Raw genomic sequence first — 23,330 nt, forward strand, 5'->3', positions numbered from 1 at the left:
TGTCGTCAACCCAAACATATTCAGTTCACTGTCATAGAAGACTAAAGAAACCAGAAAATGTTCACATTTGAGAAGCTGGAATCAGAGAATTTGGACATTTTTTCTAAATTAGAAAAATTGTTAATGATTAATTTAACAGTTTGACAACAAATCAATTAATCAGCATTTGTTGCAGCTGTAGTTGTTATTTCCTGAATTTCATTTTTGACAAGACTTTCAAAAAATAGACACTCGTCTACCTGGAAAAGGGGTGTTAAGTGTCCAGCTTCCATGGCGATGGGACTTGAAACAGCATGCCATGAGGAAGCAGGGAGCATCCAGCAACCCCCCCAAAAAAAATCAACTTTCCTGGATATATCCCAACAGAAAATGCCAGAAGGACAAGTTGAGCTGTTCAAAACTACAGCAGAAACGGTCCGGGTTCAAGGGACATGTCCGCACCATGGAAATCCAGCTTATCTTGGCGAGGTAGAAATCTGAGGATTCAGACCAGCTGCCATAACATCCAGATTAAGCACTGCTTAAGGCTGCTTCCCTGTGAACCAGAACCGAGGTTCTCACACAGCAGACTGCTCTGTCAGACGAGCCTCTGACACACAGTGGCTCAGCTGAAGCCAGTGAAGCAGGATAAGAGCTGCCTGTGCCAGGCCTGCACACTCCAGAGCACTGCAGAGATGACGATGGCAGCAGAGGACTCAGCCCATGCAGAAGGCATCTATTTGAAAAAGATGACTGACCATATCCTTAGGAGACTTGTACATTAGCCAGCGATGCCTGATTAGAAAATCCAATCAATTCAATCCACTGACACAAAAAAAACACCAAAAAAGACAAAAAGTACAGTACATCCAATTCAATTATCACATTTGAGAGAGCTGGGGATCCACTCAAAATTCTTCACAGAAAAACTCAGCATGTCATTGTTTCGACTGTAGTGAGAAGAGGTCTGGTGTGTGGTGGCACCACAGCTGTGTGTGACTGACTGTGGGTCTGGGAACGGGAGCAAAGGGCAAAAAAAAAGAGCTACAAAGAGAGAAAAAGTACAGGAGTTATGGACCGGGGGGGGTGGGGGGTGGGGGGGGTGTAGCCTGGAAACACAGGGAGGAAACGGCACTCCACCCTGATTCTGTGACCGAGAACAAAGACAACCTCTTCCCCTCACACTCAATAACAGTCATGGAAACACACACAGTGCTGCAAGGTACAACACAGAGAAACTCATTAATATGCTGACAGTTAAAACATCTAGACAATATAAAACATATTTCCATTTAGAACCACAATTCTAGTCATCATACTCTGTAATCAGGAGCTCTGCCAAGATAAGGAACACCAGTCAGGAAACATGGGGGTGGGTGACACTATGTGAGTGTGTGTGTGTGTGTATTCCTCTGACGTACCCCTATCCTGAAGCCACACCTACCCACCCTCTCAGACATCTCTCTCTCTCTTTCTCTCTCAGAGAGGCCAGATTTCCCTCTAACCTCATGATTCAATGAGTCATGGCAGGCCTGGTCAGGTGAGCATGTGGTTCAAGGGGATTGTTGTTTTAAAAGACCCGGCCTTTAGCCGAGCCGTCCTGATCACTTACATAAGAAACCCCCCTACATGGAGTGCAATGATTGGGAAATACCACTAACCTCATTATAAACCGTAACCCTTGGCAGGCCTGATTATGAATTTTAATCTACTTGATTGACAACACAAAGAGGTTATAATCACTGCAAATGCTTCTTGTGGAACACTGTGTGCCCTAAAATCATTCAACTATTTAAAACCCAAAAGCAATAGTCAAATAAATAACATTAGAGCAAGCTGTTGAGCTAAGAAATCTTTAATTTTTTCTTATGAATCCACTACTGTTGGCATTGGCCCCACAAGCCACCAAGACCCTAAAATTGATTGCCAAAGTACACTTTTGGAGGCCTAAACACAACCTTCCTGTGACACTTTTCCCATTAATTGAGGTGTGGTGTTTCCTGAAGGCATCAGTTCTGATAAAAAGTGAGAAACTGGTGGCCTACATTACGCTTTTAGATGTGTCATATTCTATCCACTTAAACTCCTGCTTCCATTCACTCCTAAATTTGCGCTGTCGTTTGGTTTTTTCACATTCCACCTTTTGTATTTTTACTTCTGTAAAGGTTGTGTTAGCAGTTAGAATATGCTTACTGACCCCACTTCAGTAGCCCTGGCATCTAAGTAACTAGCCGGCAACAAGTACTGTTTGCAGAATGTTGAACTAGAAGGCATGAAGGAATGGCGATACTTGTGGAACTTAAATGTTGTGCTGGCAAAGGCTTGCAGTATTGTTTTAAACCTTGGAGGTCACAGAATAACTTCTTGTGGCCATGGTCCATTGGGCCATGGTTAATGTCGAACCCTGATTTTGGTCTGTAGGTTTAAACCCTGTAATATAAAAAACTGCATTATATAAAGGTGGAAAAATTAAGGAATCAATCCAACATTATGTAATACCTCTCACAGTCAGACACAATCTCTATTTCCAATAATCCCTTCATAATAAATGCCTTGTCAATATCCATTTTTACTGAGCATAACTCTAACAAGAGAAAATAAGTGCACAGCACATGCATGACTGTGTAAAAACACAGCTGAGATTCATCCACGTGATCCCAATGATTTAACATTCCTTGTAGTGGTGAAAGTGAAGGGGGGGTCAGTTAGAGAGGAGACTGTGCAAAGTTGATTATACAATCTCCAGCCCTTATCTCTCCTCTAGGGTTTCATCCATTGAAGAACTGCAGAGTAGTAAACTGATTTCATGCTGTGTCTATGTTGCTGTTGAGGAATGCACAACTGTGTGAAGTACAAACATGAGTGAGTCCTGAAACTCACCGCCATTGTTGTGTTGTTGTGGGTCCTGAGATGGGGTCTCCACACGAAGGCTCTGTCCCATGATCCAGCCCCCGAGGGGCCTCTACCTGTCGTGCACCCAGAAATGTAAGCACCACCCTGGAATGATCAGCAGCTACACCCACCTCCCTCCTTCTTCTACAAACTCTCTTGGTCTCCTTCCTTTATGTCAGGTCTTCTTCTGTGTTTCTCTCGTCTACCCTTCCTCTACGCCTTTCACTTCAGTCCTTCCCCTGTCCCTCCCTCTCGCAATCTCCTTAAGACGTTCCCTCCCTCCTCTCTCTCCCTCACTGACTGACCCTCCCTCCTTGGCTCACAGCACAGGTCAACACTCACTGAAAGATGCCGACCATTCCTGTGAGAAGGACGAGTTATGTTTTCAATTTAATGTGTGTGCAGTGGTATGCCCCGAAATATGTGCATCCAGTAATGTATGTACAATGCAGTCTAGGCTGTGTGTTGCAGCAGGTCTCATGAGAACAAAGACTTAGAGGATCATAACACTCAGATTCAGACAAAACATCAAAAGAGATGGGCAACAATTAGTTGATGAATCAATTAGCCGCTTGGAAGAAAATTAGTTGCCAACTATTTTGATAATGGATTAATCATTTGAGTTATTAGCTTAAATGCTACTTTTCTTTTTGAGTTTTGCTGTTTCAGACTGTCAGCTAAACGAAAGAAGCAATTTAAAGATGTCACTCTGGACTCAGCACTCAGGACATAATCTCAAAAACAATCAGTGAATTAATCAATGATGAAAATAATCATTAGTTGCAGTCCTACATTACTAGGGGTAGGAATCTCTTGATTCAGAGGGCTATGATGTAATTATATAATAGTTATCAATGCATCTTATGCATCAAAATGTTAACTCTTAAACCAGGGGGGCCAGTCGGATTATATCTATCTACAGTTGCTCATGTTCAGCCATCCTCACCAAAACTCAGGAAGCAGACTAGTATGGAATGAAAACACAGTGCACGTTTACGTCTGTTACATTCTCTCGCATAGAACATGCAGCCTATATCTTATAATTGGCATAAACAATCATAATGTTGAGAATTGGGTTTTAAATTTTCCAGTTATTGACTTTTCTGAACGGATTCATGATCTTTCGAGAGAGAGTCATGATGCAGCTAAGAATCCATTTTTCCCACAACCCTATACATAATTAGGGCTTCAAGAAAACACTGATACACTTGAGTATCACCATATTATATTTTGTGATACTGTATCGATTCTCAGAAACGCTGTATTGTGATACATGCAAAGTTTCATGGCAGTGGTTCATTTTGTGTTGCGTTTAAACCCCCGACCACTAGATTGCAGTACTGTCATCTATCTTCACTGTTCTGACTGCATAAAAAGGGAACTTTTTTGTGCTATTTATAATACACTTTGACAGTTTTCTTAAAATTAGATAAAATAGCAATTCGTCACCTTTTTTACAGTTTTGCAATGTCAGTACACAACCCCTATGCATTACAATAAAAAGATTTTACCAACACAGAAAAGCTAGACTTAAAACCTCAGAGTTCAGACCAGATTATGTACCCTGAAAGCATTTCTCTGCCTGACACACTGGTGTCAGTATTTTCTCGCCTTGCTGGCGCTGAAATGACAAGGAGAACAGAAGATAGAGATATAGACAGCGTCTGTATGAGCTATTCCTAATTTAGTAATGCATCAGACCTGACAAACAAAAACCTTAATTTAGTCTGGATATGAAGGATGCAGCGGAGAGAAAGTGGAGCAATTTCAATCAATGCCCTCAATCAGGAGAAATGTTAAGCAAGATCAGAGAGTTTTTGTGGGTGCTGTGTAAAGGTCAAGTGTGTCTGCTTTGCTGCTCCCACTCAACATCTAAACATGAACAGACAAGAATCAGCAGAATTACAGCTGCTACGATGACACTGAACTTGTTAATGAAAGATCAAAAGTCAACTTGACAAATGGGAAGATGTGTTGATCAGACATATGTTGCCATTTCTGTAATATTAAGCCACTACTACTGTTGTTCACAACTTGCAGAGGGTGTTTATCATGCTGCTCACCTCTCTTAATGCCTCCAGACACCATTTTATGCACATCTCCGAGTCTCTTATCACAATTTGAACAGTCTTGGAGGCATTAGCATGACTTTGAAACATGTTTGCCAAGGAGAGCTGCCCTGTTTGGGGCTTGAATATAGAGAGGCAGAGCATGAGAGGAAAAAGAGACCGCTTTCTGTAAACTCAAAGAAAAAAAGGGGAGTGCGGACTGGACCCCCTGAATTAGTGCTTTGATTCCTTTTGAGGTTTGTCTGTCTGCAGAAAACCTTGTCCTACTGCTCCTCAGAGGAATCTGGAGCATTGAGCCATGTCATTATGTGTGGATAGATCAGAGTTTTCTGAGCGTTTGGCTGCATCTCGGGCTGTTTCTAAAGATGGAGAGCTAGTGTGTTCGGCAGCGTTCCTTTTCTCTCCCTGTGCCCCACATACAGCCTCCACACCGGGCCGGCTTCCAGAGAGAGCTGAGCCAATCCGCATGAGCCCAGAACCTGTTGGCCTGACCTGGATAACAGACTGGGCCAGGCCACTTTAGCAGGCAGGCAGACTGAGGCAGGTACACACACACACACACACACACACACACACACACACACACACACACACACACACACACACACACACACACACACACACACACACACACGGCGCCAGCCAACATGGGGAAGAGTATGGAGTATGTCACTACTGCAATACTAATTCACAGCTCAGTCTTTTTTTTCAAATGTCTTAACATATGCTACCTATTTTTGTGTAACTATATATCTATAAGGATGTTTTTTGTTACCAGAAAAGCAAGTTAACAGATAAAATGATAAGGACAGAGAACAGGCAGCAATCTCTAAACAAGTCTACAGTTCAATGACATTTTGGAAAATATGCTTATTAACTCTCTTTCTGGCAGTTAGATGAGAATACAATAATAAAGCGGTTAAATTTAACCAATTTATTTTGACTTTAATCATCCTACTTTGAATTTAGCCACTTTACTTATCAAGGCACACAGGAAAGAGACCTAATAGGTCGAGATACAACCAGGAAATGGAGACGTGGTGTTGCTCACACTGTGTGTTTCTTTGTTTTTATTGTGCTTAAGTCTGGAAAGAGTGTAATGTTTGATCAAATACACTCGTCTGGACTTACTATAAATGGATGGGTGAATTTTTTACATTTTACACTTTTATGATTGTATGGGTTGGATATGTTTTATACTTTTTATTGTGTTGTGCTCTATGAGTGAATGTTTTTACTATTTTTGCCTTTTCTGTCTCTGCATGAGCTCACCATGTTGAATTGTACCATGTTGATAGGGAAATAGAATTGAAAAGTATTGTAGTGAATTGAACTGAATTGAACTGATAGACTTAAAAAGAATTCATGTACATATTGGTGTGCTGACCTTTTGTTTTTTATTAACAATTTCCTCACCATCTGCACTTATTTTCTCACTCCACACACAATGGTGCAACTGAACAACACACTTATGAAGTGATGCTGTTCACGTGTCATTTGTAGCACACTCCTTTATTCAGGGACATAATAAGCTATTTATGAGCCAAGACGAATTTCTTATGTGCTTTCAGGGTGGTTTGTATTTAATTCATTTAAGTGAAACTATTGAACATTTTATTGAACAATTACACCCCGATTTGTAAATTTACATCACATGGACCCTTGCAGACCCTCACACACTTGCTGAAGCGAAAAGGATAACAGTCTCTTTAGCTGCATTTATGTTATTTATGCAGGAAAAATAAACAGTTTGTTGATGCTTTTGTGGTGACCTTCATCTAAAATTCAACTTGGATCCTTTTTTATTAGTTGTTTCCCCTATTATTGTTAATGATTACTAAAAAATGTGTGAGTGTGTGTGAGTGTGTGTGTGTTGTTTGTTTGAGAACCACTAGTTTAATTAAAGTCCATCACTTACAACACACTTGTAGATGTTTTCCAGTGCTATAGTGAGGATAATTGTGTAAGGCTTTTATTATGAAGGTGCCACAGGAAGGCTTCAGTGATAGTCACTAGCGATAGCTGAGCACAAGTACTTTGGACATTTTAACTGCCTTTTGTTTTGTTTTATAAAAGGGAACTGTTGAAGAGCTACAGGTGACAGTGAACCAAATGTCAGCAGTACACACACAATTAAGGTTAACACTTCCTTTTCCTGCACAGCTGCTGGGTTTAGAAGAACAGGAAGGGTCAGTGCTGCCATTCGAGCGTTTAAAAGCAGTTACGCAGCTCATATTCTCTAAAATGAAAACGTAACAATGACATACAATATTCATAAAATCATCTCCTCTGCAACACAGCACACACACAAGACACAGGCGTGTGCTGAACAGAGGAAACCAATCCCCCCGATCAGGCTCTGAGGCTGAGAAGTCGTACTGCCAGAGTCTTGAGTGGCTCATAAAACGTACAGAGGTTAGAGAGACTCCATAAACACACTGGATGTACAGCAAAATGAGTGGATCTGCAGCTCTCTCCACAGCATTAACGTTGCACTTAACAAACCACAACGAGTAACTCGCTACTCACCACGATTTTCCATTACAGAGTTTGAGGCACACCAGTCAACGGTTCCTGAAAAACAACAGAGAATCACCACCAGTTTAAGAGGTCAGCTGATACACACCACGTTAAACCTGTGTGGTCAAGGCAGTTATTCAGTTTTCCCTCAAACATGTTTTTTTTGCAAGTGATGCTCACAGAAGCATCAACATTGTGGTCTTGGATTATGTAAGTGCTTTCATTAAAATTCCTTACAAGCCCTAATGAATCCTTATGATATAAAAGTATGTAAAGTATCTGATCATCACTGACCACTTTCAAGCCATATGTAGTTACTTTTGTTTAGCCAAAGAAATTGTTAATTAAAATCAGCATACTTATCAATATAGGTGTGTTTTTACTAGATTATTCATTTAGTTAACTTTAAGACTTTAAAAAAGTGTTAGCATTACTTTTAAAATTATTGAAAACTTTTTTTTTCACAGAAAAAGAACACAGACAAAAAGTATTTTCTTTCCAAAACATATTGGAAAAGTAATTAATCTTTCAAAATAAATTTAATGCACAATCCTTTAATATTTTTTGACGTGTGTGACATTGTTCTGTCTGTGTTATGGATTTGTGAAAATATATAAAAGGTAGACATAAACAAACATACACTATAGAAAGTCATGGGTGGGGTTGGGGTGGTTGAGGTCCTCAGCAGCAGTTGAGCAGTATTTCTTCAGGTCTCCAGCATGCTTAAGACAGCAGCTCCACCCATCTTAACCTCTCTGATAAAGAAAAAACAAAGAGGATTAAATCATAGTTAGTTGTGAACAGTTATTGTATTGCTCATTATAATATCAGTATAATTTTTTATATAATAAAAAAAAATCAGGTTTGTGATCACAGTAATATTACGACAAATTGATATAATGATGTCAAACCATTACACAACAACAACAAGTACTGATGAAAGCAAAAGTAACATTGCTCGTAACATTGCACAGGTTTTATATATAATAGGGCTGCAATGTTTAATCTATTATGACTCTTCAATCAATTATGATTATTAACCAAAGCATTAAATGAATCGTAGACTAATCAGATTGAACATGCCTCAAATGTACAAACCATTGTAATATGAAAGTCCAAGATGACTATAACAACAAAAAGGGGAAATACAAACTAATTTCACCACCTCAAGTAGAAGCACCCAGATAAGTACGAGGAGAGGCAATAATCCTGTGAGGGAAGCTCAATAGCTACGGTGAGTGAGACTGTCAACAATATGATCATCGCAGAAATCCTACTAAATACTAAAATGCTGTGATATTATTTTAGGGCCATGCCACACAGTCCTAGTGTATAGAGCAAAATTCAAGGTGTAAATGGAGTCAAAAAGTTCACAGCACGAAGGTGACATCACGCCTGATCTAGGAGATGCAACATAAGGATCCACTTTTCCTGCCTATCATGCAGCAAAGCTGCCGTTTTACATATTGTGCTTCAGGGCCAGCACCAGATATTATTAGTCCAGTTGGAGTCAAGCTCACATAGAGCCTCAAGCTGCTGCCCTGCGTAGAAGTGCCATCGCCAGAGAGAAACTATTAAACATCAGGAAGGAACATCAACTCATTTGTAATTTATTTGTAATGTCACTACCTTGAGCAAATCTGCTGTAACCGCACATTTTTTTAAGGTTAATAAAAGTTGGACAATGGAGATGTATGGAAGAATGGAAGAGGAGAAAGGAGAGACAAAGTATGAAGTTGTACATACTTTGCAGCAGGACAATGTGAGGAACTTGTATGTATTTGAATGCGTGAATGAATGAGTGCAGAAGGACAAACTGAAACAGAGAACACAACAAGGGCCCTTAAAAAGAGACAAAACATAAAGGTTCATGAAAGTGTGTCTAAAACTTGAAGCAGACGGACTGCAGGACTACAGGAGAACACCGCTACGGTAATCTAAAAAGAGACAATAATGCCACAGTGATCCTCAAAACTGGATGACTGAAGCGTGAATCGATTTCCATTACGTCACACTGATGGTAGTGTTAAAATCTTGTGGGAGAACAGTTTCCTGGCACACACTCAGACCTTTGCTTCCAACTGGGCATTGTTCAGACTGTTCACATGTGAAAAAAAGTCAAAACGCAATCATCGAAACACTTCAATAATATAATTAAACACTTTTGTTGGCCAAGTGCATCACTTCATAACCATGAACTAACCCTTTTAAGTACCTGAAGTGGGCAATTTATGCATGATGATTTTAGCTGACTGGGCTGGCAAAGCAAATACTTATTGAATAGGGTTTAGAAATATTAAAGACATACATTGGCAAAAGACATGGCAGGCTGATAAAGCAGAGGGCTGCAGAGCAGGTAAAAACAGAGTCAGCTGTGGTTTAACTCTACAGAGACTCTTGGAAACTGAACTACCAGTACATCTTATTCTGGGTAACAGAAGGTTCTCATAAAAGAAACTGAGCAGGCTTTACTTTACTTCACCTGTTGCATATTGTAAATATCAACTTCTGTTCTTGTTAGCTCAGAGGAAAGATGATGAATTCTAGGGTGGCACTACACTATAAGAGAGGATGGAAAAACTATAAAAAGTAGTGTGATGCATTTCTTGTAGATCTGAAATGATTACTCTGTCAATCAAGAGAAAGTAAATCAACTATGTTGATAACAGAATGATTGTTTTACTAATTTTTTAAAGCAAAAATTTCAAACATTTGATGGCTTTCACCTCCCAAATGTGAAGATTTGAGTTTTTCTTTACCATACGTGACATACTATATATCTTTGTGTTGCCTGGATCATAGACTGCATAAATGTGGATGTAGTCACCAGTTCTGATAAGTGAAGTCAATGAGGAAGTGACTTAAACCTGCATTCTTTCTCATGGCCAGCAGGGAGTTCACTGACTATAAAAAGAAGTCTGATCGTTTAGAAGTCTATGAGAAACTGACTGATTTATTACTACATTTAACAGTTTCACAATGAGTTTATGGTCTTAATAATTAGTTTTCAACTCTTCTTCTATACAGCATGATGGTCATTTTGTAAACTATGGTCCCATTTATAGTAAAATAGATGACGATAAAGCTTGACATGCTTTAGGGCACGGCTATGTCAATCTACAGCGACCTGTCAATCAGGACAGAGGCATAGCAATGCGTATTCATAGCACTGTGTTCATTGTCATAGCTGTGAAGCTGTTTTTGGTTGTCTGTGTTTTCATCTTTAACCCTTTCACAGTGTGTTCATGAAGGTTAGTTGTATTTTGGTGACCTAAAATCTCTTGTTCAGCATCCAGTTGTACCAAAAAACACTCCAAGGGGGTCACCCGTTCATTTTTCCCAGTAAGTAGCTAGCTACATTTTTTACGTTTTATGCCTGTTTTTCTCTAGTCAAAGTTTGCATCCTCATGTTTTGTTTTTTTTTTACAGTCTATGGGATTGGAAGAAAAAAGCCATTTACAGACTTCACTTTGGTGCGAAAATAATCATCAGATTAATTGATAATGAAATAATCATTAGCTGCAGCTGCTGTTGAAACCGTTACTCAATAAATTGATAACAGTTTTGTGAATCTTATAATCATTTAAGTTGTTTGTAAAATTGTAAATTCTATGTTCAAGACATAACCTCGGGCTCTAAAGAACTGAGCAGAACTTACTAAATCACTTAAAAAAAGAAAATGATGAAATTTAAATAAACATTAGTTGCAGGATTAACAGCTTCATAAAACACTGGAATGCAAATCACTGCAGCCACATCTTTTTCTGGCGATTGAGAAAAACAAGCACTGACATTTGCTTTTCATGACAAACCAAAGAGGACACACCATGAGAAAAATGTGTGTGATTATCAGTGAAAAAACTACATGTATGACCCAAACTCCGACCCTAAACGAGGCCACAAAAATTCCTTCAGTTCCTCTCTCAACATTACACATGAATTTTATTGCAAAGTTATTCCATCTGGTGGTCTAATGGAGCCCCTTATCATCTTATATTTGACTGAGTTACTGGTTTAACCAAATTGCAGCATCAGATAAGAGTGAGAGCCTCTTACAGACTTGATGGTGTCCAGGCCACTGAAGGCCCTTTGACATGACTATTAATATAATCATTGTCCTGCATTAAATTCACGCTCTCTGTCTGTCTGAGGCACATGTGTGGGTGTGCAATGTCCTGATACACAAATCAGACGTGTAAACCAACTGAGACAGTTTCCTAAAATCATATTCTGTATTTTGGCATTCTTCTCTGTTCCTCTTCCAGGCCAATTTACTGGCTGATTCAAAGCTGAACTTCCCTATCAAAAGAAGAAGCCTGAGAAACAACACCTGGACAACAAACAGGCCAATAATCCTACCTTACTTTACATAAAGTGGAGTTAAAGTATTCTAGCTTTCATAGTAGAGAGCAAGCAGACTGGAGGAGAACCCTAACACCACTGAGAGGAGGCAGATGTATCCGTGGTCGCAGATGAAATTTTTTACACTCCCGCCCAGTGCCACAGCCTTGGCTGGATGACTCAAAATAATCGAGCTGAGTGGTGAGCGTTTCGCTCTATGCGGGGAAAGAGAAAATATCTTTGGTGTCTGAAAGTACGAGCGGATTTGAGGCAGTGAGGGGGTAGAGCTCCAAACACAGAGAATTTTCCACCATTTCAGCCACAGCCTCATATGTTATGTATGCATAACACTTGCACGCATCACTGCATGTCAAGTATAACATAGACGATCCAAGAAAAAAAAAAAGAACTGGCTTGAGCAGATACATTCCAGCATCAAATATTGCCATTTCACTTGCTGTTTCTGTCACGCTCTCAGCCAGTCTCAGAATGTGCCCATAAAAAAGGGATGTTGATGGCCTAGTTCCCTTTTGAGTTGTTAACCCTCTCCCTGCTCTCTGCCACACACAACGGATCGATACGAAGGTGATGAGTCTGACTCGACTGCGCAGGACCTCTGACACTCACCGTCATGAAGGATATTTTCTCTGGCAGCCACCACAAGTCACTTCACAGCGCTGGGCAAACAGATCAAAGAGGACATGACGCACACAAACAAATGATAACATAAACACCCAACTGGAGCTTGAATATTCTGTAAATAAATGAGTCAAGAGTTACCTCCCCACCTCATCAATCCCCACTCATACTATAATCTTGTCTACAACTCTATACAATCAGAAGCAACTACTTTGTTTGAAGACATCCATTACAAACCCACATCCTCTACCACGGATGATACCGGCTGGGATTTTGTCCTCTTCCCAGCTTCCGTCCCACAAACACACTCACCAGGAAAAGAAGCCACCAATCAGGTATGTGAAAGTAGCCGTTACAGACCGCCTAGAAGTCGCGACTGTATAATCTTCTGTGGAGCGCACACACCCTCACTGGCGCACTCTACTAGCGCTGATTCAATTACGATGGGAGCGGAAACGGCAGCAGCTGGCTGAGTTATGCCATCTTTAAATAGCAGTGCGCTTCTCACTCCAGGGCTCGGGTTTTTGGGCACAAAAAGCCGCCAAAGTCAGTGGAGGAAAATCATTAACTCCACACTTTAGACTTCTTAACAAGTTACGCTCTTACAAAAGTGATTTAATACCAGTAGGTCCTGATTCAGGTGGACTGAGCTGAAGCATACTTACAGGCCTGCTCCAGAGAGGTATCAATGTGTGGAGCAGAAAAAAGTGGCTGCTGTTTGGAAAGCAAAGCCGGACCTGCAGTGTCGCCGCTTGGACCTTCCTGCAGTGTGTATCCGAGCTGCACAGTTTCCGCACCCCTCTCCGAAGTGGATGGACGAGGGTGTCTGTTCCCAATCCGGGCTGGGTGAGCGTCATCACCGAGCCTGCCCCAGAAAAGCATCACTCACCACAGGGACCAGTGGCCCACTTTTACAAGGAGCCCAAAATGCTCCTCCTCGCCTTTGCTAAACTTTTCTTCCTCAGTGTCCCTCCACCTGTGTGAAGAAGACTGCACTGCGGGGGGACGTGCCTTCACTCACCACAATGCACCTTCACTACATGGCACTTTACATTCAGCATCTCCACCTCAAAACCTGGTCGTCCACCTCTGCTCCCCGCCTGAAGGAGGGAGGATACGGGAAGGGTGGAGGAGAGACATTTAGCTGAGAGCTCTGGAGGAATCTCAGGCACACATCAGTCTAATCTGTGGTCTAACCAAATCAATCAGGCCCAGCTGACAGCTTAACTATCTGTGGTTGCCTCTTAATGGCCCATTAAAGTGGAGGGGGGGGGCTTCCAATGGGAAGCGGAAAGAGCTACAACACAAGCCATGAGGCAGCATTTTTTTTTCCTTGGAAGAGCACATTAACTTCAGAAGCTATTACACCACAGGCAGATGAAACCAGAGGAAATGTTACTGTACAGGAGGTGAGATGCAGGTTCAAGAGGGAGAGGAGGCACCTGACCAGACTATTAACCAGGCTTTAAAGGGAAAATCTGGCACTTTTCATTGCATACTATGCACAATATACCTGAAACATGTACTGTTAGTAGTTCAATATACTTTTGTGTAAATGAACAATAGCTTATATCTTTTAGGATGCACTACTCAGCATAACTCATGTTACATCATGAAAGCCTCCCTACCATGGTAACCCAAACCAACAATGAACTACATAAAAAATACACACCTAATAAAATGAAACCTTACATTTTATTTGAAGCATTAATAACATTATACTAGAGCTGACTTGCTGTCTGTTTTTTTCTATAACATTGTTGTTAGCATCACTATTGCACTGTGGGATATTTATGCTGGTGTAGTGCTATTTCCCCAGAAATAGTATGCACTTCATATACTATTGGTTTCACAGTAAAGTTTCTGACATACTGCTTTAGCATAGTAAATAGCATGTTAGTTTGGAATTTCAGATGCAGCCTGTGTTTTCCTGCACACAGAGCCATACAGCAGTGCCTACATGTACCAGGATGCATTTCAGGCAAGCTTGTGACTCCCACACCCAAGTGGGAGTCACCACCCTGGCCGATTGCTAACACTTTGTTGGCCAAAACATAGCGTTAGGTGACAAAGATATTCATCTAGCATGCTCCCTAGCCACCCAGAGGTGGAGACAAGAAATCTGAGCTGAAACAGCCTGTAGTTCTTCCTTATATCCAGTGACATCACTGGATGCAGGAAGGACAACAGATTTTGCAGCAGAAGAACTGTTTTCTTCATCAATATAGGACACACTGAGAAATTTATTACTTCAATTAACTACATTTACCATGAACACTGACTGGAAATCCACATGAAAAGGGATGAATTTTCCTTTTAATATAACCCTGCGTGTGGCAGATTGACAAGTGAATACTCATTAGAATAAATACAAGACAATAAAACAATAATTAAAAAGTCTCTCTCACACACACACTTTTATGCCTGTTGAGAACACAGTCTTACAATGAGAGCTCCCATCAGTAGGTGTGTCTTGAACTGACACTTGCAATCTGAATAAACTGCTGAATAAATATAGTCCTTATGGCATCCGATATTTATTGTCCTTCAGGAAATATATCCACACTCCTTGGTCATTAAAACAACGAATGAGTAAAAAAAAAAAATGGAAAAAAAGAAGAAAGCTTTGTCAACCAGAATTCTACAATTACCGCCACTGAAAGATGCACGAACCAAGTGAATCACGTCTTCCATCTTTGCCCGAACAATCCCTCTTCGCCCTAATTAGATCTAAATGTAGCGCTCATTTTTAAATTGTCTCGCCGATATTAGACTTACTATTACTTAAGCGTTTTCTTTCCTGAGGCAAGATTCAAATTACCTGAGAGGTTGACTCAGTCTACCGTGTGAAAAGCATCAAATTAAAGCAGCCGTTACCCCCGGCAGGAGGAGAAAACGGAGCCGTACGTATGTGGACGGTTTGTGTGCATCGACCTGCCTCCTCCTCTCTCCCCTCTGCGAGCGGATCTCGCGCCAGTGGACTCAAGATGCTGATGAGTGAACGGGTCAAACCCGTCACAACGGGTACAACGACTTCCGCTCATACCCTTCAAATTAAAAGCATCTCCAATGAACGACGTTTTGTACAAAACGCTATTAAAATACAGGAGAAATACGGTGGGACTTGTTATCAGTTATCATAATTTTGTATTTTTCATTTAGTTAGTTTGTTTTTGTTTTTAATTCGGTTTAGTCTCCATTAGTTTCGATATTGGGTTTGCTTGTTTCCGTTTATTTTTTATTGTTTAAACTTCGTTTTAGTTTAGTTTTTTATTAATTTCAGTAATAGTATTTGATTTTCTAACTATAATATAGCGGGTATTTGTCAGGGGCAAGATTTATGAAGTCCAGAACAGGTATTACAAGACAAAGTTTAAATTAAACACACAACGATGCGTCCTCATGCTTGTAGTGTTGACACACTTGACCAAATTGACAGACTAAAACTAAAGACATTTCCTGGCATTTTTTTTTTGTCAAATTTTATTATTACTTAAGTTTTGTAAATATATTTGAGTTAGAATTCGTTTTTTCTAAAGTTTTTTTTTTTGATTCAGTTAACTGCTCTTTTGTTTAGTTTTAGTTAACTATCATGTTTATTTAATATATTTTTTAACTTTACGTTAATATTTAGCGTATATTACTCTGACACCTTCCACTCTTGTATCCATTCCTTTTTGTATTGATATTGTTTATTTTGTTTATTTATGTTTATTGTGATCGGATGCTCTGCATTAATGTGCGCTAGCAACATTGTATCATATGCAGTCATGCTTACAAAGGTTAAAAAAACACACGATACAACCGTCGATACAAACAGACTAAAATAAAACAGACAACCAGTCACTGACACATCAACGACTAAATACAAACCGCCATTTAAAAGAGCAATTGGGACAACAATGACTGAAAACGACAGTTTGGTTTGCTTTTCCTATGCATGCATAGGCCTAGAAGCAGATATCCATTTGTCAATCTTTTAAGTTAGCTAAGGCTTTTTATCTTTAAAGCCTTGTGCAGCCCTGTGCTTTCAGAAAGGTGCTACAATTGAAACTGCTTTGATTTGGAAAATGAACAGCTTTCCAATTCAAGCAGCATCCTCTGTCTGATGCCTGCAGAGTAGATAACAGAGCGTTTCTGGAGGCCTATAAATATTTTTTCCACAGTGACGCTCCGTAATGGGAAAAAACCGACATACAGACCTTAAAGGTGCATCCCACTGACAGAGTCATCCGACTACAAATATCGACGCACACGATCTACATCCAGGAGATCACACGCATCCTTTGTTGTGCATGGACGCCTGTGCAGAGATCAGTGTTGGAAAATGGGTGGTGAAAGACCAGCGATTTCAGCGAAAAGACAGCACAATAACATTCACCCTGTGGTACCCGCGATGTGCAGAAAACCGAGGTGTTTAAACACAATGCTGCAATGCAAACGTGCAGTTTACTCGTGATGCCGGCTTGTTTCGTATCGGCTATCTTGGAGCGCAACTTAGGTTTTTGTCTGCGGATAGATCTCCCCTCCAAACTCACTAACTGTGGCATATTTGCTCTCCCGGGACCTCAGCACGCACATTACCTCCTCCTGACTCACCTTCCTCCGCCTCCTCCTTTGTAATTAGTGCAAAAATAGCAGCCCGGTCATTCTCACCTCACACTTTCCCCCTCTTCCAGCACCCGGTCCAAACATTTCACGGACTTACCGGAAACCATCCCCAGCTTGGCATCTCGGTACCGGTAGTTCTCTGTGGAAGCTGCTGCTCCACTGTGGGCGTTGTCAGCATGGCTCCTCTTTGTGCTGTGAAGACTCCAGTACCCACCAGGCATTGCATTGCATTGATCTGGGGGTGGGGAGGGGGTGCGGGTGGGGGTGGAGGAGCATTCCGTTATATTATCCAGCAACTCCCCAACATGATAATGAAATAACAGATGTGTTCACTTTTCCATCCCCATACCCACGTTTTTATTCATAAACAATTCCATAATTTAAACCTGCAATAGATCCTGCTGTCAATTTATCACTATATCAATTTTCAGTGTCAGTAGGTTTTAATTAGCATTTGCATGTCTTACCAAAGCACAACTGTAATATTAAAAACTGTAAATAAATGAAATAAATAAAAATAACATTAATGATGTAAATAGCAAAAGTTAAAAAGTAAATAAAATAGATAATGAAATTAAATTAAATATGTAAGTAATATAAGTAATCAAAGTATTCAATCAAATCAAGTTAGTAAAATTCACATACATAATATGATTTTAACAATAACAATAGATAGAAAAACAATCAAACAAACAAATGGAGATAGTGGCAGTAAGCTGGACATTGTACAATGTATATTCATAAATTTCTATATGTGTTTCACTGGATGTTTCTTTTGTTGTGGCAGGAAGTGACATATTTAATGGTAAACACTGCACATTCTTTGTTTCCTGCTGAAATCAAGGGTAATGTCTTCCTTTCTGTTACTTTACTTTGGAATTTTGAACAGGTTTTTTTCTTTCTTTCTTTCCCCTTTTTTCAAGCTTTGGAAAGAATTCCTCCCTAATGTCTACACCACTATTATGGTTTTTGCCATACCATATCAACTTTATGCCTTGCTTAAGCTATAATGGAATATGAATGGGGTCCAATTAAAAAATACAGCACAGCTTATTCTATTGTCAGTGCTCTGAAACAGATATTCATACCATGGTGATAGACACATTGGGACACGGACACCTCTCCAAACACCTTCATCCAGAGACTGAACATGACTCAGTGGCTGCTGGCCCATACTTACTCACTGCTGACACTCTACTGCACACACTTAACTGCACTATTTCATATACCCACACATATTTATACTACTGTCCATACTGTATATTTGATCTATTATGTATACACTGTCACATCTCCAGCTGTCTATTCTATGTATACTAACATTATTGTATTTGCCTGTATATTTTGTCTGATGTAACTGCTGCACAGCGCGTTCACACTCTGTATATCTTTGCATATTCTTAACTACCCCTTTCTGTTTATTCTATTGTTATCACCACTGCATATTAGTACATACTCTGCATTTTAATTCTTTTTGCATTTCTGGTTAGATGCTAAACTGCATTTTGTTGTCTGAGTACTTTTACCAGTCCATGCAGTGACAACACATTTAAATCCAATCTATTCGGCAAAAATAAAATCAGTAGCTACAGAGGCCCAGACAACTATCAGGTATCATAAGCTATTTTGCCCTTCACGAATTCTGTTAAGTGTAATTCATATTTTTCCAGTTGTACTTGTACTTTACTTGAGTATTTTCTGTTCTCTGCCATGTTATAATTTTATAGCCAACTCCACTACATTTCAGAGGGAAACATCATACTTTTTACTCCACCACATTTATTTGATAGCTTTAGTTAATAGTTAATTTACAGATTAATAACACAACATATAATCAGTCGGAAATGAATTATTTATTACCATAGGTTAAGCTAAGGTAAGATTTTTATTGGGGAAATTCAAGCTTCTCAGCAGCAGCCCACATTAAGTATTTAAAATGAGTACCATCTTTAATAGCTGCAACATTAAAGTCATGCTTCCACTTTAATACATTGATGATTATAATCCAGAAATATAATATATATGGTACAGAAATTAGCAATAATGAGTACTTTTACATTTGATACATTAAGTATATGTTGATGCTACATTTGTGTTATCACTTTTACTTAAAAATATAAAATATATACATACTACTTCCACCAATGGTTAAATAATAATTGAAGTTTTCTGTGACCCCAGAATGGCCCTATATGTTATGCTAGACCACCATCCTAAGTGAAATATCTTTTTTATCAATATTTTTATTGTTTTTTTCCAACTTAAAGACGCAATAGCAGTGTAGAGGTGAAACACCACAGGTGCAAGTCACAAATGCATCATTTTATATCTCCCTACCCTTCTCAGCACCCCTTATGAGATTAGAACCTTAGATTAGAAATCTGAAGTATTAAGTATTATTGGTAATATGTTATGTCAATTATTGATTATGATCGCATTAAAGCAATACCAGTATTATAAGCAGAAAACCCTTAAACCAAACAAACATTTCGCTCCTCCATTGATTTTTGGACAATGACTTTAAATCTACCAACATAACCACAGTTTCCTAAAGCTGTAAATCAGAGCAGCAGCTGTTGAATTACTGAGATGATCAAAGCACACTTTCTAAAGTTTTCGTCAAACAGTTCTGTTGTTAATGAAATTAAATGACTTGATGTTGCTGTGATGTTCTGTAGTCATAGTTTTAGGTAGCTGAGGCCATCTACTGGCCATTTACAATAATAGCATGTTTCTAATGGTGTTTTTAGGGTGAGGACGTCACATCAAAATATACATAGTGCACTGTAACAAATTTCTGTAATTTTCACAGCATTGTTACTGTAAAATGAAGAAATCCTTACTGCATAATATTTATACAGCAATTTCTGTAGTTTTTACAGAATGATTACTGTAAAATGAAGACATGCTTACTATATAGTCTGTATACTGTAAGCCGCTGTATACTTATTATTAACAGGAGAATACAGTAAATATATATTACTGTAAATCTCAATACGGTCATTTTTAGCAGGATTATTTTTTCCAGCAGTCACGTAGTAATCTGCCTTTAACTGATTCTTATTCTGTTATCATCAGTTTTTGTAATATTTTCCATGCACAGTTGAAAACTATAATGGAAATATAACATAAGAATCAACTTTCAACAAAGAAAACAATGGAATCACTCTCTAGCAAATATAAATAAATTGTTTTGTTTTCATTTCACCATTTCATTCCATTTCTGTGAAAACAATGCAAAATCAAGAGAAAACATCACAGGCCTTCTAACTAAGTTTGATCTCTGCAGTGCAGACACACCTCAACATGCACTGTATAGCACCACCAATAAATCTTTCTTTAAAGGCAAACTATGCAGGATTTGCCCCCCAAAAAACAAAGCATAGACTCATACAAAAGTAATCACTCTCAGTCATCACCCTCAACACCCCAGAAGTGTGTGGCAGTGCCTGGATCTGCAAAGACCAAGCCCTCCACCCGTACCTTCTTTTCTCATTCTTTTGTGTTGTGCTGTACTTGATACACTTTACCAACCTTACCCAAAATGGTATTTGACATCTTGGGAATGACACTCATCAATCAACTATCCTTCTGATGCATTTACAAAGGGCAACTGGCAAATCTACATATTCTAACTTCAAGATCCTGTCTATGAGCTCACACAACTCAGCAGTATCTGCAATATTTTCTGGAAGTCTAAATCCAGCATAGAGAGGCTCAGTGAATGTGGTATGGAGTCTGTGAAGGAGAGTCATGGTTTCAGAGATGTTGTAGTAAGAAAGAGGACCTGCGTTATGATCCAGGTAAACAACAATTCTGGAGAACGGATGGTGTGAGATGGGAATTATAATGGTATGTCTGCATTTATATAATTGTAACATATTAATGCCCAAGATTTGTCAAATCCACATTCATTTACAGGCCCTGTTATACTGATATTCTTGTATGCAACTGTTATTGAAACTTTCCCACTCCACTTCACTTCCCAGTAACAATGTCCAGTCAGACCCTGGTATCTGTTAAGGAATCTGTCTTTGTGACTCAAATATAACTGGCCCACTGGCATTAATGTTGCTTTTCTATTCCCATCAGACAATGACAAACGTTTGTTTGCTGTATTTGGATCCAGAGTGATTTGACAAGAATATTTCAAAAATTCAGCTCTGGTTCCGGGCTCTGCTTGAGGTGGTAAAACATCCACTTCAGTCACTGGCGGTGAGATCTTTGCCCACTCCTCATTCAGAACAGCCTGCACTTTATCTCTGGCTTCCACTGCTGTCACACCCTCAAAAAAAGCACAGACAGACATCAATGCTGTGTAAGTCTGCAGGTTCATTCAGATGTGACAGTGAGGGGTAGCTGTTCAGGAAATGGAGGTGATCATCTGTGTGTGAGAGCTGCTCTAGCTCAGTGTCTTTCCTCTGCAGCTCAGTTATCTCCTGCTGCAGTTTCTCTTTGAGCTTTTTAGCTCAACTCACTTTGGTTTTCTGCTTGAATCTGATCTGCTTCACTTCAGAGCCTCTCTGCTCAATCAGACGGATCATCTCAGCGAAGATCTTCTGACTGTTCCTCACAACTTCATCAGCAGAATGATTAATAGCCTCCACCCTCTGCTGGAGCAACTTGACTTCTTTCTCTCTGTTCTGGACTCTCTGTTGGATGTTTTGGCGACTCACCTCAAGCTCTTTCTCTTTCTCGGCCCTTTCTGCTGCAGCAGAGACTGTGTTGTGGCCTTTATGACCATCCATAGAGCAGAGGTAACAGATGCACTTCTGATCAGTGTGGCAGAAAATCTTCATCACCTCCTCATGGCGAGAGTAGATGAAGCTTTTAAGTGGCTTCAACCACATCAGACAGGACTTGAAGGCTTTCAGCTTCCTCCCAGTGCAGTAATGATGGGCCACACCTCCAGGTCCAGCATGGGAATGATCAGTTAAAGCAGCATGAAGTCCCACTTTCTTCAGTTCCTCCACCAACTCTGCTAACATGGTATTCTTCCCCATGACAGGCCTTGGTGTGAAGCTCTGCCTGCACTGAGGGGAGCTGTGTGTTTTCCTCTCACTCTCTTCATCCCAGCAGTCACCAGAATAGTCATCAGATGAATGCCAGTAAGTTTCACGTTCTGTCACCAGAAAAAGCTGTCCTCGTTTCCTTTATGTTTATCCACTGATCTGTAGTGCATGGACATTCTAGCTCTTGTATTTCATCACATGGTATTTATGCCAATGTGGTGGGAACAGTCCCAGTAGTCCAGGAGAACTTGTGTGTGTAGAGTAAATGCAGCCTGGGCCCAACTCCTCCCTTGGCCAATCTCCTAATCAGGGCCAGGCAATATATGACACCAGTAGGCCTTTGTTCTCCCTGCCTCATGCCCTGTCCCTGCTGTGGCTGCTCTTGATTATCTGGACCAGGTATGTGCCAAACACCTTTTATGCAGAATTGTACCTGTATTGCAATTCCTGTTTTGCTTCATTTTTGCCCATTATTGTTTAACTACTGATTTGTGATTTAGTTCTTCCCAATTTTGCCTATTATTTTGTCACAGTAGCCCTTATTGAGTTTCCATTAGTCCAATCTTTAGTTGTTGTGCATTTCTTAAGCCAACTGGGATACATTTTTGTTTGTGTTTGATTACTTTGTGAGTTTCTTTATTTCAGGAGTAGAGAGCCATATTGGTAAGAGGCTAGACACCCGAGGTGAGTAGTTGCACTGGGACACCCCAGACTGCACCATTTTTGTTTGAGGATTGCTGTGTCATTTGATGTGCCAACTTGTGGTGAGTAGTGGTAGCACCCCTAGGCACTCCTCTGTGTAGTCTGCCTTTCAACAATTTCAGTTTCTAGTTTCTTTAGTTTTGCTCATGTTGGGCTGAGTTTTAACTTTTGTATCATTCACTTTTTAAAATTTATATCAAGGCTTTTTTTTTTTTTTTTAGCATAAATTGTAATAAAGTAATTTTTACATTACATTTTTGGTTATTTCTTGTTTTTTAATAATCTTCTTCCTCCAGCAGCTCCAGACCCTGCTTCTTGCTTTGATTATTTTGCTTATTCAATAAAATTTCTGCTTTAATTGTGATACACACATCTCAGCCTCTTAATCAGTAATGAGCCTGTATGCCTTACCACCTACCTTTAAAAATGATATTCAAGGTACCTTAAAGTATTTCCTGGGGTGAAACTCCCCAGGTGGTGTTGTCTGGTTTATTCTTTACTCTTCCCTTATTGACACCACAAATCTATACCAACCCAAACCTACCTACCCCCTCACCACACCCAT

General features: G+C 39.8%; 1 protein-coding gene and 1 pseudogene across 11 annotated transcripts in view; both read right to left on the reverse strand.

Annotated features, from left to right (window-relative positions):
- Positions 1-17,279, reverse strand: part of phactr4b (phosphatase and actin regulator 4b) — a 39,101-nt gene extending 21,822 nt beyond the window's left edge. For 2 of the 11 annotated variants that reach the window (XM_084726370.1, XM_084726359.1), the window contains exons 1-3: positions 17,040-17,169; positions 8,101-8,215; positions 7,470-7,514 (exon numbers count right to left, since the gene is read on the reverse strand). In XM_084726370.1, the coding sequence (XP_084582496.1) occupies positions 7,470-7,482 (13 nt within the window). In that variant the 5' untranslated portion in view covers positions 7,483-7,514; positions 8,101-8,215; positions 17,040-17,169. Of the gene's footprint in view, positions 1-239; positions 774-2,859; positions 3,089-7,469; positions 7,515-8,100; positions 8,216-15,261; positions 15,380-16,642; positions 16,763-17,039 lie in introns of those variants that run through there. The other 9 variants (XM_084726361.1, XM_084726360.1, XM_084726364.1 and 6 more) reach the window with 9 other exon arrangements.
- On the reverse strand, positions 13,077-23,330 carry LOC146321283 (tripartite motif-containing protein 16-like; annotated as a pseudogene).

The sequence above is a fragment of the Lutjanus erythropterus genome, chromosome 9 (assembly GCF_056507025.1).
Source record: "Lutjanus erythropterus isolate fLutEry1 chromosome 9, fLutEry1.hap2, whole genome shotgun sequence".
NCBI lineage: Eukaryota > Metazoa > Chordata > Actinopteri > Lutjaniformes > Lutjanidae > Lutjanus > Lutjanus erythropterus.